General features: G+C 41.0%; 1 protein-coding gene across 1 annotated transcript; it reads right to left on the bottom strand.

Annotated features, from left to right (window-relative positions):
* Positions 1 to 2344: 2344 nt before the first annotated feature.
* On the bottom strand, positions 2345 to 12925 carry LOC125444228 (vomeronasal type-2 receptor 26-like). The gene is made up of 6 exons (XM_048516661.1): positions 12723 to 12925; positions 10307 to 10582; positions 6970 to 7444; positions 4700 to 4927; positions 3979 to 4105; positions 2345 to 3243 (listed from the first exon to the last, which is right to left on the bottom strand). Exons 1-6 carry the CDS (start codon positions 12923 to 12925, stop codon positions 2345 to 2347), a joined length of 2208 nt encoding a protein of 735 aa, XP_048372618.1.
* Between the last annotated feature and the right edge of the window lie 1044 nt (positions 12926 to 13969).

The raw sequence follows: 13969 nt of genomic DNA, 5'->3' as shown, positions 1-13969 counted from the left end.
CTTCCCTTTGTAATGACCCTCCTAAAACCACTTATCCCATCCTGAATCAATCAGCCTCATTCAAATCTGAATGCTGAAGGCAGAGACTGTAAGAGTTACTTTGCATAAAGCCATTAAGAGCAATTGACTCCCATTGTCCCAAGGTGTAGAACAATAGAAGAGCTGACTGATTACCTCAGCACCCCCAAACACAGCATGGGAAATTCCAGAGAATTTAGAAAAAGGAAACTTAAAACTTACTTGTTCCCGCCCCACCTGGGCAAAAGGGTATAAAAGTTCAGTTTACCTGCAACATATGGCTCATTTGCCACATGTTCTTGTCTCTGTTGAGACATGAATTCGTCCTCCATTGGGTTCCTGTGCTGGCATGGAATCCCTGCCTTCTACGTCTACCCTTCTAAGAATCGTTAGGTAATGTATTGCCCTGGAAACCCCCCTCCATTTCTATCTCCAATCTATATTTTTAACACCTTTCTATATCTCAGGAACTTGAATGTATGTGCCCTTGTGTCTTACTGGGTGTGTGTATTTTTAAACAAATTTATATAAACATTTAAACTCAATTTGGACTCTTGCTTCTCTGTGGAATATCCATTGCTAAAATTCCTTCTCCGTATTACACAGCCTAAAAGATCTCCTCTCAGCCCCTCTCGCTGCCAATGTGAGTTCATTCCCCTTTGCTACTTTTAAAATCCTATGTGTGCTGTTTACACTTTTAGCAGCTGGTGGAGAATCCCTTTAATAAAACCCTTACTCCTGTTAAGGCCGTAACACCCTGGAACACCCTCACCCTTTCCTCACCATGCCACCCTAGCTGGAGGTGGGGGGAAAGCACTAGCAGAGAGCTTGGTGCCAGAGATTTGTGTCTGAATATTCCACAGTGGCTGGGTGCCGGTAGATTTACTCCTCTGCTGGGCTAAGTGCCCCAGGTAAATCCACTGGCATGAGATTGTGCCACATTCCGATTGAGATTCGGCCCCTCTGGATTGTGCTGTTAAACCATTGGGAGCAGAAATGTGTTGCAATTTCTCTACTATGGAAGAAAGGGGAATCTTCTTTTTAAAAAAAATAAAGGTAAGTGCCTTAACAGTAGTGAAAGCAATGTGAAACTAGCAATATTTATATCCTTGATTGACACTTAAAAAAAACTTTTACATTCTTCAGTTACTGATGGGGATACAGTGTTTTCATTGATTTTTCCATGTTATTTTTTATGTTGTTTAAAGAAGAGTGAAGGGACTGTGTGTATGAATTATCCTGTGCGTGCCTTTAAACAAGCAGATGCAGAAACATATTTTAACCTCTCTACTTAGTCTCATTAAAATGAAAGAAGCTTTGAAAAGTTATTAACAATAGTGTCGTAGTAGTCAGTTTTACCCTTGTGTGAAATGATTTCATTTATTTAGCTCATCCACTTAAGAACATAAGAACATAAGAACTAGCCTGCTGGATCAGACCAGAGTCCATCTAGTCCAGCATTCTGCTACTCGCAGTGACCCACCAGGTGCCTTTGGGAGCTCACATGCAGGAGGTGAAAGCAATGGCCTTCTGCTGCTGCTGCTGCTGCTCCTGAGCACCTGGTCTGCTAAGGCATTTGCAATCTGAGATCAAGGAGGATCAAGATTGGTAGCCATAGATTGACTTCTCCTCCATAAATCTGTCCAAGCCCTTTTTAAAGCTATCCAGGTGAGTGGCCATCACCACCTCCTGTGGCAGCATATTCCAAATACCAATCACACGTTGCGTGAAGAAGTGTTTCCTTTTATTAGTCCTAATTCTTCCCCCCAGCATTTTCAATGAATGCCCCCTGGTTCTAGTATTGTGAGAAAGAGAGAAAAATGTCTCTCTGTCAACATTTTCTACCCCATGCATAATTTTATAGACTTCAATCATATCCCCGCTCAGCCGTCTCCTCTCCAAACTAAAGAGTCCCAAACGCTGCATAAGGAAGGTGCTCCAATCCTTCAATCATCCTCGTTGCCCTTCTCTGCACTTTTTCTATCTCTTCGATATCCTTTTTGAGATGTGGCGACCAGAACTGAACACAGTACTCCAAGTGCGGTTGCACCACTGCTTTATATAAGGGCATGACAATCCTTGCAGTTTTATTATCAACTCCTTTCCTAATTATCCCCAGCATAGAGTTTGCCTTTTTCACAGCTGCCATGCATTGAGTTGACATTCCCATGGAACTATCAACTAAGACGCCCAAATCCCTTTCCTGGTCTGTGACTGATAGCACTGACCCCTGTAGCGTGTATGTGAAGTTTGGATTTTTAGCCCCTATGTGCATCACTTTACATTTAGCTACATTGAACTGCACTTAGGTGGCTACAACAACTTCTCAATTTTTCCTTCTAAGATGTACTCTTGTATTCAGCTTAGATTTAACTACAATAATGTAGCATTTGGGGAAAAAGATACAGCCCAGTAAGCCAGCACTGGAAGCTAAGATAGAGAAGATCTCAACAGCCACTACATATTTCCCTTTACTACTAAGGTAGGCGGGAACAAAAGATAACCAAACGGTGCAAAAGATCAGCATGCTGAAAGTGATCAACTTGGCTTCATTGAAACTGTCAGGTAGTTTCCGAGCAAAGAAAGCCACCTGGAAGCTCACGCTAGCCAGGAGGCCCATATAGCCCAAGACACAATAAAACATAGTAGGAGAGGCATCATTACATTCCAATACAACTTCTTCCACCATTGAATGCATGTCAACACCTGGGAAAGGGGGAGAATTTAGTAGCCAAATGATACAAATGCCTACTTGAATAACAGAACAGAAAAGGACAATGGAAAGGGACAGTCTTCTCCCCACCCATTTCCTCATCCGGCTGCCAGGTTTGATGGCCATGAAAGCCAGAATCACCGTGATCGTTTTTGCTAATACAGAAGCAACTGCAGTGGAGAAAATGATGCCAAAAGCAGTTTGACGAAGGAGACACATTATCTTCCCAGGTTTGCCGATGAATAACAAGGCACACAGGAAGCAGAACAGAAGCGAGTTGAGAAGAGTGTATGACAGGCTCCGATTGTTTGCTTTTACTATGGGGGTGTTGTGGTGCTTTATAAATATTCCAAGTACAAAGACTGTGATCAAAGATAGGGACAGAGAGACCAAAAGGAAACCAGCTCCCAAAGGTTCTTGATAAGACAAAAAGCTCACCCTCTTGGGAATGCAATAATTCTGGTTCTTGTTCGGAAAATGATCAACTGAGCACCGGGAGCAGTCCGGCATGTCTTCAAAAACAGGGAGGAGACAGTGTTTTAAGTTACGTAAACTGCCCATTTTATTCATTTGCTGTTGAACTAACATTAGTAGGAATGTAACTCAATTAAAATTTTTAACAAAAATGCCGACGTAGAAACGTTTTTGGCAACAGCTTTATCAACAACTGCACACTCCTGTTGATCACCTAACAACCTTTTCTATTATTGTTATTGTCAACCTCCCTCACTCCTCTTCCTTTGCATGATACCCCTCCCCCTCGCTCCCTTCCCTCTCCCTCCGCTAGGGTGGGTGGGCCATGTTGATATGCCGGGCCCATTCCCTCCCCCCCTTGCATGCCACCTCTCACTCTCTCCCCTCCCTCACTCCTCTTCCCTTGCATGCTAAAATATTTTCTCTTGCATAACTAATATCTAATGGTGGATGAATGTCAATCTGATTCAAAGCTGACTGCACATTGTAAGAAATATTGTCAAACAGTTTAACGACCACTTTCTGACTCAAACAGGTTTTAAATTTTTCCTCCCAAGGTCAATGGATATTCTACCTTGAAACAATGTTAAGTTATTAAGCAACAGGAATGTGTGCTGGGATTGATATGGACCAATGATTTTTTCTGCCAGCTTTCGGTTTCTTTGTTATTTAACACCTAATTATGAGCCCTTTCTATATTTTACATCTTGCAGTCACATTCATATAAAAATAGAGCCAACCCATCTGATGACTCTATACTGTACATCTCTTACCATGATGATCAGAGATTGTTCCTTCCGGACATTGGATACAACCATAACAGCAAAATGGCTCCCCTTCTCTCTTTGTCATCCTATACCCAGGATTGCAATTCTCACTACATAATGACAGCGGTTGTACCTAAACCAAATAAACACAGTCTTTATCTTGGAACAATGGCTTGAAATTGGAGTGTACATTTTCCTTTTTCTGAATTTTTCTGATTTTGGTTAAATAGACCCAGATTTATTTATTTTTTTAAAAAAGATATTTCATATTGACTTTTCTATTGTTGGTTTTTTAAATATTTTTCTGGTTATGGAGCCTGAATTTTTTTAAAAAATCTGCCTGCCTCCAAACTCAGTGTGGTTCTAGAAATCCTTAGGCAGAAGAGTGGTGAACCTAGGCCCCCATGCTCCCTCCAGGACACATGTGAAGGAAGGTGGCTCAGAGTTGAACTCTTGACATGGCCTCCAAACTGCAGGATCCACTTTTTTTGAGCTCCTCAGTATTGCTGCTTTATTTGGAGGATGACCCCCTTGCTTCCCAAACATAGTGAGAAAAATTGATTGTTTTCTTTTCAGATTCCCCACCCCTAGCTTGATATTCCTAAGGATAAAGAGACCTCTCAACTACTGTTGGTTTCCAAAGAATAATGGGGGAACCTTCCTGAACACTCACACTTCTTCATTTCATCATAGCATATTTCCTACAAGGGCTATGTTCTAGTCCTACCTGTTTAAATTGGGGGTGCCAAACCATGGATTCTTCATCTATCTGAAGTCTTAGTCCTGAAAGTTCCCTGGGAGGGATCTTACCAACTTTCATTCTAACAACAGATTGGTTGGGAAATGTTAACCAGCTGATAATATCTAATCCTGCTATCAATTCTCTGTTGCTGTCAAAGGAAATCTGGTCTCCAGCGCTGTTGTTAAATGAGATGCATCCAAGAAAATGATGGAGCTACAATGAAAAATGAAACAGAAGTCTGCAACTAAAACAAACAAAAATAACTCTGACTACCGCCACCACTTCTTGTGTCTACATACACCAGCGAGTATGATTGGTTCTGTGAACTTTTTAAAGGGCTGTGTATACCATTATTTTTCAATCTGAGTACACTGATTTACATATTCTTGGTGATCAGGCTTGTATTTTGATTGGATTAGGACATTTGTCAGAAGGCATTAAAGGAAATTAAGACATTAACTATGTCTCATCTCATTTGAATATGGCGTGAGCAATGAATTCCAAGTTATGCATGATGACAAGAGTACATGAAGGATTACTTTGATGGCATCCAATAAATAAACCTATTTTATGCAGTTATTCTGCACTTAATTTAAAGACTTGCAAGATGATTCACCAACAAATTTTGCAAACAGAAATAACTGATAATAGACAAAGATTCGAAGAGAGAATGAACAATGGGTATATCAGTATAATTTTAGTAAGGGGAAGAGGTCTCAGCAATTTTCCAAAGCTTTTATGGGGAAAAGTGCAGTATCAGAAGATATTTGAAAGTACTGATGTGTTCTGGATGGTAGTTTCATCCAGTACAATGTGATTGAAACCACCTTATACAACACGTTCTGCCAAGATGGCTTCGTTGCTTATAATGTTTTCAAAGGCTTGTATGGTAGCTCTGTTTCAGCAACTATTGGATGGCAGGAAACAACTGGTTCTACTGATTATACAAAAGCACAAGATAGAACTGCACCCTTGTTTGTAAATGAGAGTCCATTGCATGTGCTTTTCATTTGAATATGATTATAAGCTGAGCTGAGCCTGGAATAGAAATGAATATTTTCTTTCTCCCACAAACACATGGATAATGAATTTAGAGGTCATTTGAACATTTTTAAAAGAAAATTTAATTTTGTGCAACCCTTCTTGTTAAAAAAATATAATAGCCTCAAACAACATAATAAACAAAAAGCAATACGTTTCAAAATAATAGTAGCTGATTTGTTCACTGCAACCAGATGTTTCAATCAGCCAAACCGATGATTGTATACATGGTCATCACTCAGTACCCATTGTATTAATTTATGTATACACACACACTCCATGCAATTGTTCTTGATTTATGTAACTTTTTCTGTTTATGCCAATAAAGGCTTATGTATGTGTACACACACCCACACACCCACACCCACACACACACACCCACCCACCCACCCACCCCCCACACACACACTGGCACTGATTCTCTGCTTGTTATCATGGTCTCTGAGCAGGTTACAATAAAAACCATACAAAATTCAATAATGTTAAAATCACAATAAAACCACATTCTAAAAAGCCTAACACCATCTGAAATATCACAGCAAAATGCCTAGTGACCCTTTTCAAAATAGAAAACCTGTTAGTATTGGACCCTTCTGGAACTTTAGTGTAGGTGAGGGAACATTTGCATTGGAAATACTCTCAGCCCCTTTGCGCACGTGCCGTATACGACGCCCCAGGGAGCTGTTCGCACAGGCGGCGCTGCTAAAATGCAGCAGCGCCGACCTGGCTCCCCTCCTCCACCCCCAGGGCGGTGTCAGGCCGCCTCCAAAAACCTCCCTCCTGGAGGGAGGTTTTTGGAAAACAGCGCGTTCCCACGGGTGCGGTGCGAATGGCACCGCCAGGAACATGCTGTTTTCCCCATCCCTCTCCCACACACCTCGTCATCCTGCGTCACTCTACTGGACTGCTGAGACCCTCCCTCGCTGTCCTCCGACCCCTGGAGGTCGGAGGGCAGCGTGGGCGGGTCTTAGGAGTCCAGCAGGGTGACGAAGGTGACGAGGTGAGTGGGAGAGGGACGGGGAAGAGACGGTTCTGTGCGGAGCTGCCTCTCCCATGCCGGCCTCTGCGGGGGCCGCTCGCATGCTTCCGTGCAAATGGCCCCCACCCCTCCACTGGCAGAATTCCTGCCGGTGCAGGGGCGCCCTTTCCGCAGTGCGGAAAGGGCCTTAGTTTGTGACAATGTTGATCTCCAGATTACAAAAGAGATGAGGTACCTGCCAGGGCTGCTGATTTGGAAGCTTCCTTCTCTCTCCTTGGATGTCTTTTGAAAACTGCATAGCATGCAAAGCATATGCAACAGCATACACCGCATTATAGATGCTGTAGCTGTGGCCAGTCATACTCATTTCAGATGCAGGAAGATCCTTCAGAGTCTCATCTCCAGTGCAGTTAACTTGATTCACAGTGCCCAGAACTGAATTTGGGAATGCACAACTGAATGTGGATGACCAGAAGTCCCTGAGAAACACATCTCCCTCCACATTGGATGGCTTTCTGCTCATAAAAAATTCTTGGAATCCCTGAAGTTCATTGGAGTGAATGGCAACTGATATCATGCCATGGAAGATTTGGACATCCCCACATTTTCCCTTGCCATAAGCTATTAGTTCCGCGTGAGCTGTTACAATCCAGACTTTACCTTTTGGTTTTGGCATCATGTACACAGTTTGCATGAATACTATAATACATCTGAAAAATAAAATATCACGAGCTTGTCCTTCAAAGATTATTACATTGGCAGTGCTATTCATCATTTTTTCATACACTTCTAGAAAGTCTTTAATAGATTTTGTCATATAATTGTTGCCTTTCACGTTGGGTGGTGAATACATGAAGGCAAAACAAATGCCATATTGGGAAAAGACTGGAAACATCCTCTGTACGAACCATTCTAAATTCTCACCAATCAAAGTAAAAAACCCAATCCATGTCCAGTTGAAATGGAGAAGTAATTGGAGAATCCCCAGGAACTGCTGTATTTTACTAGGGACCATCGTATAGAAGGATGGGAGTTGGTTTTTATCCATCATCACTGGAGCAGGACCATATAAGATCTAAAGATAGATTTTAAAAATGAAAGAGGTGTATTTTCATGCAGCGGTTTATTTTATGGTTTCTTATAAGGACCATAAAAACATAATTAAAGAGAACCTAAGAACATAAGAACAAGCCAGCTGGATCAGACCAAAGTCCATCTAGTCCAGCTCTCTGCTACTCGCAGTGGCCCACCAGGTGCCTTTGGGAGCTCACATGTAGGATGTGAACGCAATGGCCTTCTGTGGTTGTTGCTCCCGATCACCTGGTCTGTTAAGGCATTTGCAATCTCAGATCAAAGAGGATCAAGATTGGTAGCCATAAATTAACTTCTCCTCCACAAATCTGTCCAAGCCCCTTTTAAAGCTATCCAGGTTAGTGGCCATCACCACCTCCTGTGGCAGCATATTCCAAACACCAATCACACGTTGCGTGAAGAAGTGTTTCCTTTTATTAGTCCTAATTCTTCCCCCCAGCATTTTCAATGAATGCCCCCTGGTTCTAGTATTGTGAGAAAGAGAGAAACATTTCTCTCTGTGGCATTTTTCTACCCCATGCATAATTTTGTAGACTTCAATCATATCCCCCCTCAGCCGCCTCCTCTCCAAACTAAAGAGTCCCAAACGCTGCAGCCTCTCCTCATAGGGAAGGTGCTTCAGTCCCTCAATCATCCTTGTTGCCCTTCTCTGCACTTTTTCTATCTCCTCAATATCCTTTTTGAGATGCGGCGACCAGAACTGGATGATATATGATATTTAAAAAATTAAGATGTGTATCTAGTCATTGGCTGAGCTTGCCAAAACCAGTGTTAATATACAGCAATTTAAGAACCAGTTCATATTACTTTAATATATTACTTTGTAAAATAAACTTATTTGTGAAATTACTGGCAAAAATAGAGATGGTTTTGTTGAAGCAGGTTAATGAAAAACTATTTCTCTCAACATCAAACTAACCAGCTAAACTCACATCTATTTCCATGTAACCATTAAACTTAGGATAACTTTGCCACATTTGTAGAAGGTCAAAGTTGATGCTATAAATCTGACCACCTGGTGGGATCCTTTGTGCAAAGCATACCTGAATGTACAAGTCAGTAAAAATGTCCCCACCCTGTAGCAATACTATTGAGAAGCAAATGGCTTTTTCAGGGAGAAAGCAAAGTAGCACCTCCAGCGCCTAGGTCCATTAACAGCTTCTTGCTGCCTACTTGCTCTATCAACCAGAGGAATATAGACAAAACATGCAAATACTGCATGTGAATGCATACACAGACAGCACCAAAATATGTATAGCTCCAACTTCCTGTCCTCCAGGGTTTGAAGGCAAGAGGAACTCAAACTATTCCTCATTGCGATTCTGGCTTGATTTAATGATATTCATTCATTCATTCATTCATTCATTCATTCATTCATTCATTCATTCATTCATTCATTCATTCATTCATTGGATTTTAAACCGCCCATCCCCGAAGGGCTCTGGGCGGTGTACAGGAGGCCTGCAACGACAATACATAATAACATTAAACACAGCAGGCTAAAAACGACATTTTGCACATAAAACTTAGGTAATTTAAAACAATTTACAAATCTAAAACCATAAAACACAGCAGCAGCAATAATATATGTGGCGCCCGATCCCAAGGCCAAGAGGGGACAGTACTGATTAGATGGTATCAGGCGTACCAATCATGGCACGCAACACAAGGGCATCCTAGAGGGGGAATCGGTGGCTGGCCTCACCAAAAGCCCGGTGGAACAGAACTGTTTTACAGGCCCTGCGGAATTCACCAAGATCCCACAGGGCCCGCACCTCTGATGGAAGGGTGTTCCACCAGGCAGGGGCCAGGGCCGTAAAAGCCCTGGCCCGAGTAGAGGCCAGCCGCATCATGGAGGGGCCAGGGGCCACCAGTAAATTTGCCTCTGCTGACCGCAGAGGCCTACCCGGGACATATGGGGTGAGACGATCACGAAGGTATATGGAAAATTCATCCTTGGATGTTATGCTATTTCAGAGATATCTGTAGTAATGTGCCAATAAAGGACTGTGTTTTGTTCCCAAAATGTACTTTCTAATCATTAGAAAAAGGCTGACATTAATGCACAATTGAACTGTTATTCAGCAATGTTACATGATTCAAATCATGATATGCTATGAGAGTAGAAATAATCCATCCCACTCCAGAAATGTTTACCCACTCCAGAAATGTCGTATGAACTGCATACAGTATGTAAAGTAATTTTGATAATGAATTTAAGGGATACTTTAAAAAAATAGAATTTTTTTCAGAACATTCATCTAGAACTACTTCAGAGATGAATACTAACATGAAGGGGTAGAAAGGAAGAGAAGAATCTGTAAAGGAATGCTTATACCACATTCTGTTGTCAAACAAAACAGATTAAATCAGACCATGATAATGTAGCAATAAATCAGCATCTGATCTGTAATGGTGCAGGTAAATAACTGGCAAAATTATTTATCCCAGACCATTTGTCTACCTGTGGGATCCTGTACATCCTCAAAAGATCATGGACAAGTTCTGAATTTTCTGTATTAATGTCCTCAAGGATTGCTTCTACATTGTCCTGGATATCACACCTATAGTTGGGGATAAATCTGTTCCTTGGGGAAATATGTTGTAGAGCAGCACGGTGTGTCAATCTTGGATTCAGGTAGCTGTCATAAATGTGAAACCCCAGGGTGAGATTTGGCAAGATCTGTGGATTTTCGTTGATCTCCTTGACAGCAAATGCCAAAGCCAGAATATGCTGGTAGTTCTGAGGAATCAACCTACAACAAAGATTTAAAGTTTTCATCATGCACATATTCTTTGTTTGCAAAATTAACATCACTAAGCCATAAAACTTTTTGATTACTATTGTATTGTGAAACCTCCAGCCGACATTTGTGTGGCAATTATTATTCAAGGCTTAGCTGTGCATGTAATACCTGAATGATGGTTCATATTTCTAGTAACCATGACTGACAACATTGTTATTGCCCCAGGATTCAGAAATGTATAATCTCCTTCAATTATATTGTGCCTCCCATCTCCAGTATCAGATTTAAATATCCTTTCACACAAGATAAGCATGTAAGGGTTCACCTTGGTTTGTTTACTAGTTCAGATCATTAAGTCATTGGTCTATATCACTACTTATTCAAAAGACCTTATACTTTTGAGAATGGCCTCTGCTATGGATTGGAGATTTGGGAGAAGGGGGAAGTTCCCCTCTGGCTCCCAAGTTTGCTTGTGCCTCTTTTAGCCTTCTTTCTCACAGCCTGCAACAATCACTAAGTGCAAAGAGGTGCCAAGCTTCATCTCTCTGCCCTGAGGTACCAGAAACCATCTACAAGGTTTGAAAGATGCCACTCCATACCAGTGTGCTCCTTCTCACTGCACCCATATATTCCACGTTAGATTAAAAAATACAAAGATAGTGATGTATGTATTGTCGAAGGCTTTCACGGCTGGATTCAACTGGTTGTGATGTATGTAAATACAAATGCCCTCCAGATAGAATCTAAAAACACTATGGGTTTATCACTTGAAGATCTACGTATGTTGTCACTTAGTGAGATATCTCAAACCTTAAAAAGCAGACTCTTAGATCAAGAATACCATCTCTTATTGGGGCAAGCTAATGAATCTGCTCACTCCTTCCTTTTGGAATAATACCTGAACATGGGTGAAGAAGTAAATATCTTGGGCTATTGACTGAACCCCAACAAAGATGGATTACTACAAGGGCTAGATGCATCACTTTACCATCGGTGGTGACTAAGGGTATTTATGTATCCCTTTCCAAGAACAGGTTCAACAGTCCACACTTCAAGAATCAAATGGAGACTCTTACGCATATTATACTTGACTGTCCAAGATATGTGAATATTAGAAATTCTCATCATTGCCTGGTTTTAGGCAAAACTGCAAGAGACCCTGACAGCTGTACTGTGGGGCTCCTGTTAAATAATTCAGATGTTGTGGTGCTGGAAAAAGTAGCTAAACTTTTCTGGCAAGTGATTGAAGTTTATTCCTAATGCACTATATTTGGTACTATTCTCTTTGTGTTTTTTTCTTGACTACAACATTGCTACTGTGTTTCCCCGAATATAAGACAGTGTCTTATATTAATTTTTGCTCCCAAAGATGTGCTATGTCTTATTTTCAGGGGATGTCTTATATTTCTGTATTCTGTTCTTCAGGCATGCTTCCAAACAAAAACTTTGCTACGTCTTACTTTCGGGGGATGCCTTATATTTCGCACTTCAGCAAAACCTCTACTACGTCTTATTTTCTGGGGATGTCTTATATTCAGGGAAACAGGGTATGTAAATGATAAATCTTTTATAAACCACTAGAGTTTTTGTATATACCTAATCAAGGTTGATGCTGATGGCATACACAAATGATGACTAAACAGAATTATTTAGTAAATATATATCCAGCTTGACCTCTTTCAACATAACAATATTAAGAAATGGAGCATTAATAGATGGACCAAGCTTTGTGACTGATGATTTTGACTTATTAAGTGCAGTGTTAAATGTTTATGTTCTTAGCAGCATAGGGTTACCTGTACATGCCAAGGAAGGTATGTATTTTAATTGATTCCATCATGTTAGGTGTCTTGATGAAATAGCACCATGATCACCACATGCTTGGATACCACACTATCACATTGACCAAATCCTCAGTTTTCCTACAATCCCGAGCAACCTCTTCCATTAGAGAAAATCCTGGGGTTGACTTTGACATCCCTCCCACCTTGAGATGTCTCTATATGTCATAGTGATTAAGATCTTGGTCTGATACAATCTCTGGAAATGGAAACAGCAAAATTTGGGGGGAACATGTTTGATTATTCAGTCAGAAAATATAAACTTGTCATATTCTTTTTTTAAAAAAAATAAATCGTTAATTACGTACACAAAGTCTTCAGATAGTATCCCAGCAGGTTGGCACTTGAAGTCTTTTGGACTGGTGGCAAAACTTGTCTGAGATACAAGGGCACCAATGTTGAGGTCTCCTGGCTGAAGATACTTATGAAGAATGGGTAAGCTATCCACAGCAGCACACGGAATAACACGACCCTTGCCCACAACACGACCAAAGATCAGTAACACCACCATTACTAATATCAGCATCTTAAGTTCAAACTTTATCTCTGATAATCAGCTCCCCAGTTTGCATCTATAGCAGTAACACGCATATAATGGTGCTGTAGTGCTAGCACTTTCTATTGTTCAATGTGTGCCACCTTTGATTACAAGAAGAGGATAACTTCCTATGATTACATTGTCATGAATAGGGAACAGGTGAACACCAATTCACCTGAAGTCAAGAGTTTCAATATAATGTGGCATAAATCACCCCAGCAGACTACTTGCTGTCTCCAGTTCTGTAACAAACAGGAGGATATGCCTCCTGCCAGTGTAGTTCTAACCACTTCTGTTCCTGGCTGCTGCTTGTTATCTGCAGGAAAATTCAGGAAGTCATAGAGTTAATTACAGTCCTTTTGGTAATTACAGGGAGCCCAACTTCTTATCTGTCAGTGGAATTCCTAATGGACAAGTGATTTTTTAATGTCCAAACACTATTATTTTCAAAGATAGTCATAGAGATCTGTATGCCAATGAACTTTTCACAATGAAATACTAACTTCACCAAGTCAAAATTCACACAACCACTATCAGGAAAGACCACATATGCTACTCTGAACAATTTTGAGAAAAAAGAAATAAAATCCAGGATTCAATGAAGAAACAAGTTTGTTTCAGATGGTAACAATGATAGTAAAAAATAGAAAACTTACAGCCCAATCTAAGGGGGGGGAAGTATTCCCTTTGGAGATAGCTTGCACCCCCCTGTTCCAGCATGAGTGCTCATTCCATCAATGCAAGGGGTAAGCACAGTAGTGGAGGAGCAATTTACTGGTGCAATTGGGTTCCTTGTGGCTCCAAAGTGCCTAACAAGCCATAGAGTCTGAGGCTCATTCCGCACACGCAAAATAATGCACTTTCAAGCTGCTTTCACAACTGTTTTTGCCATTCCGCACAGCTTCAAAGAGCCCTGAAAGCAGCTTGAAAGTGCATTATTCTGTGTGTGCGGAATGAGCCTGAGAGAATTTCAACAAAGAACCATGTGCATTCAGAATGAAAATGGCATCCCAAGTA

This window comes from Sphaerodactylus townsendi, linkage group LG15, assembly GCF_021028975.2.
Source record: "Sphaerodactylus townsendi isolate TG3544 linkage group LG15, MPM_Stown_v2.3, whole genome shotgun sequence".
Classification (NCBI taxonomy): domain Eukaryota; kingdom Metazoa; phylum Chordata; class Lepidosauria; order Squamata; family Sphaerodactylidae; genus Sphaerodactylus; species Sphaerodactylus townsendi.
Note: the sequence above shows the minus strand (reverse complement) of the source record. Positions and strands in the feature narration are given on the sequence as shown.

Coding starts and splice junctions, on each gene's coding strand:
- LOC125444228 (XM_048516661.1), bottom strand. CDS start 12,925: ATGGTGGTGTTACTGATCTTTGGTCGTGTTGTGGGCAAGGGTCGTGTT. Junction 7,445..10,306: donor GTCCATGATCTTTTGAGGAT/GTACAGGATCCC, acceptor TTTATTTTTCAG/ATGTATTATAGTATTCATGC. Junction 4,928..6,969: donor CAAATCAGCAGCCCTGGCAG/GTACCTCATCTC, acceptor TTTTCATTGTAG/CTCCATCATTTTCTTGGATG.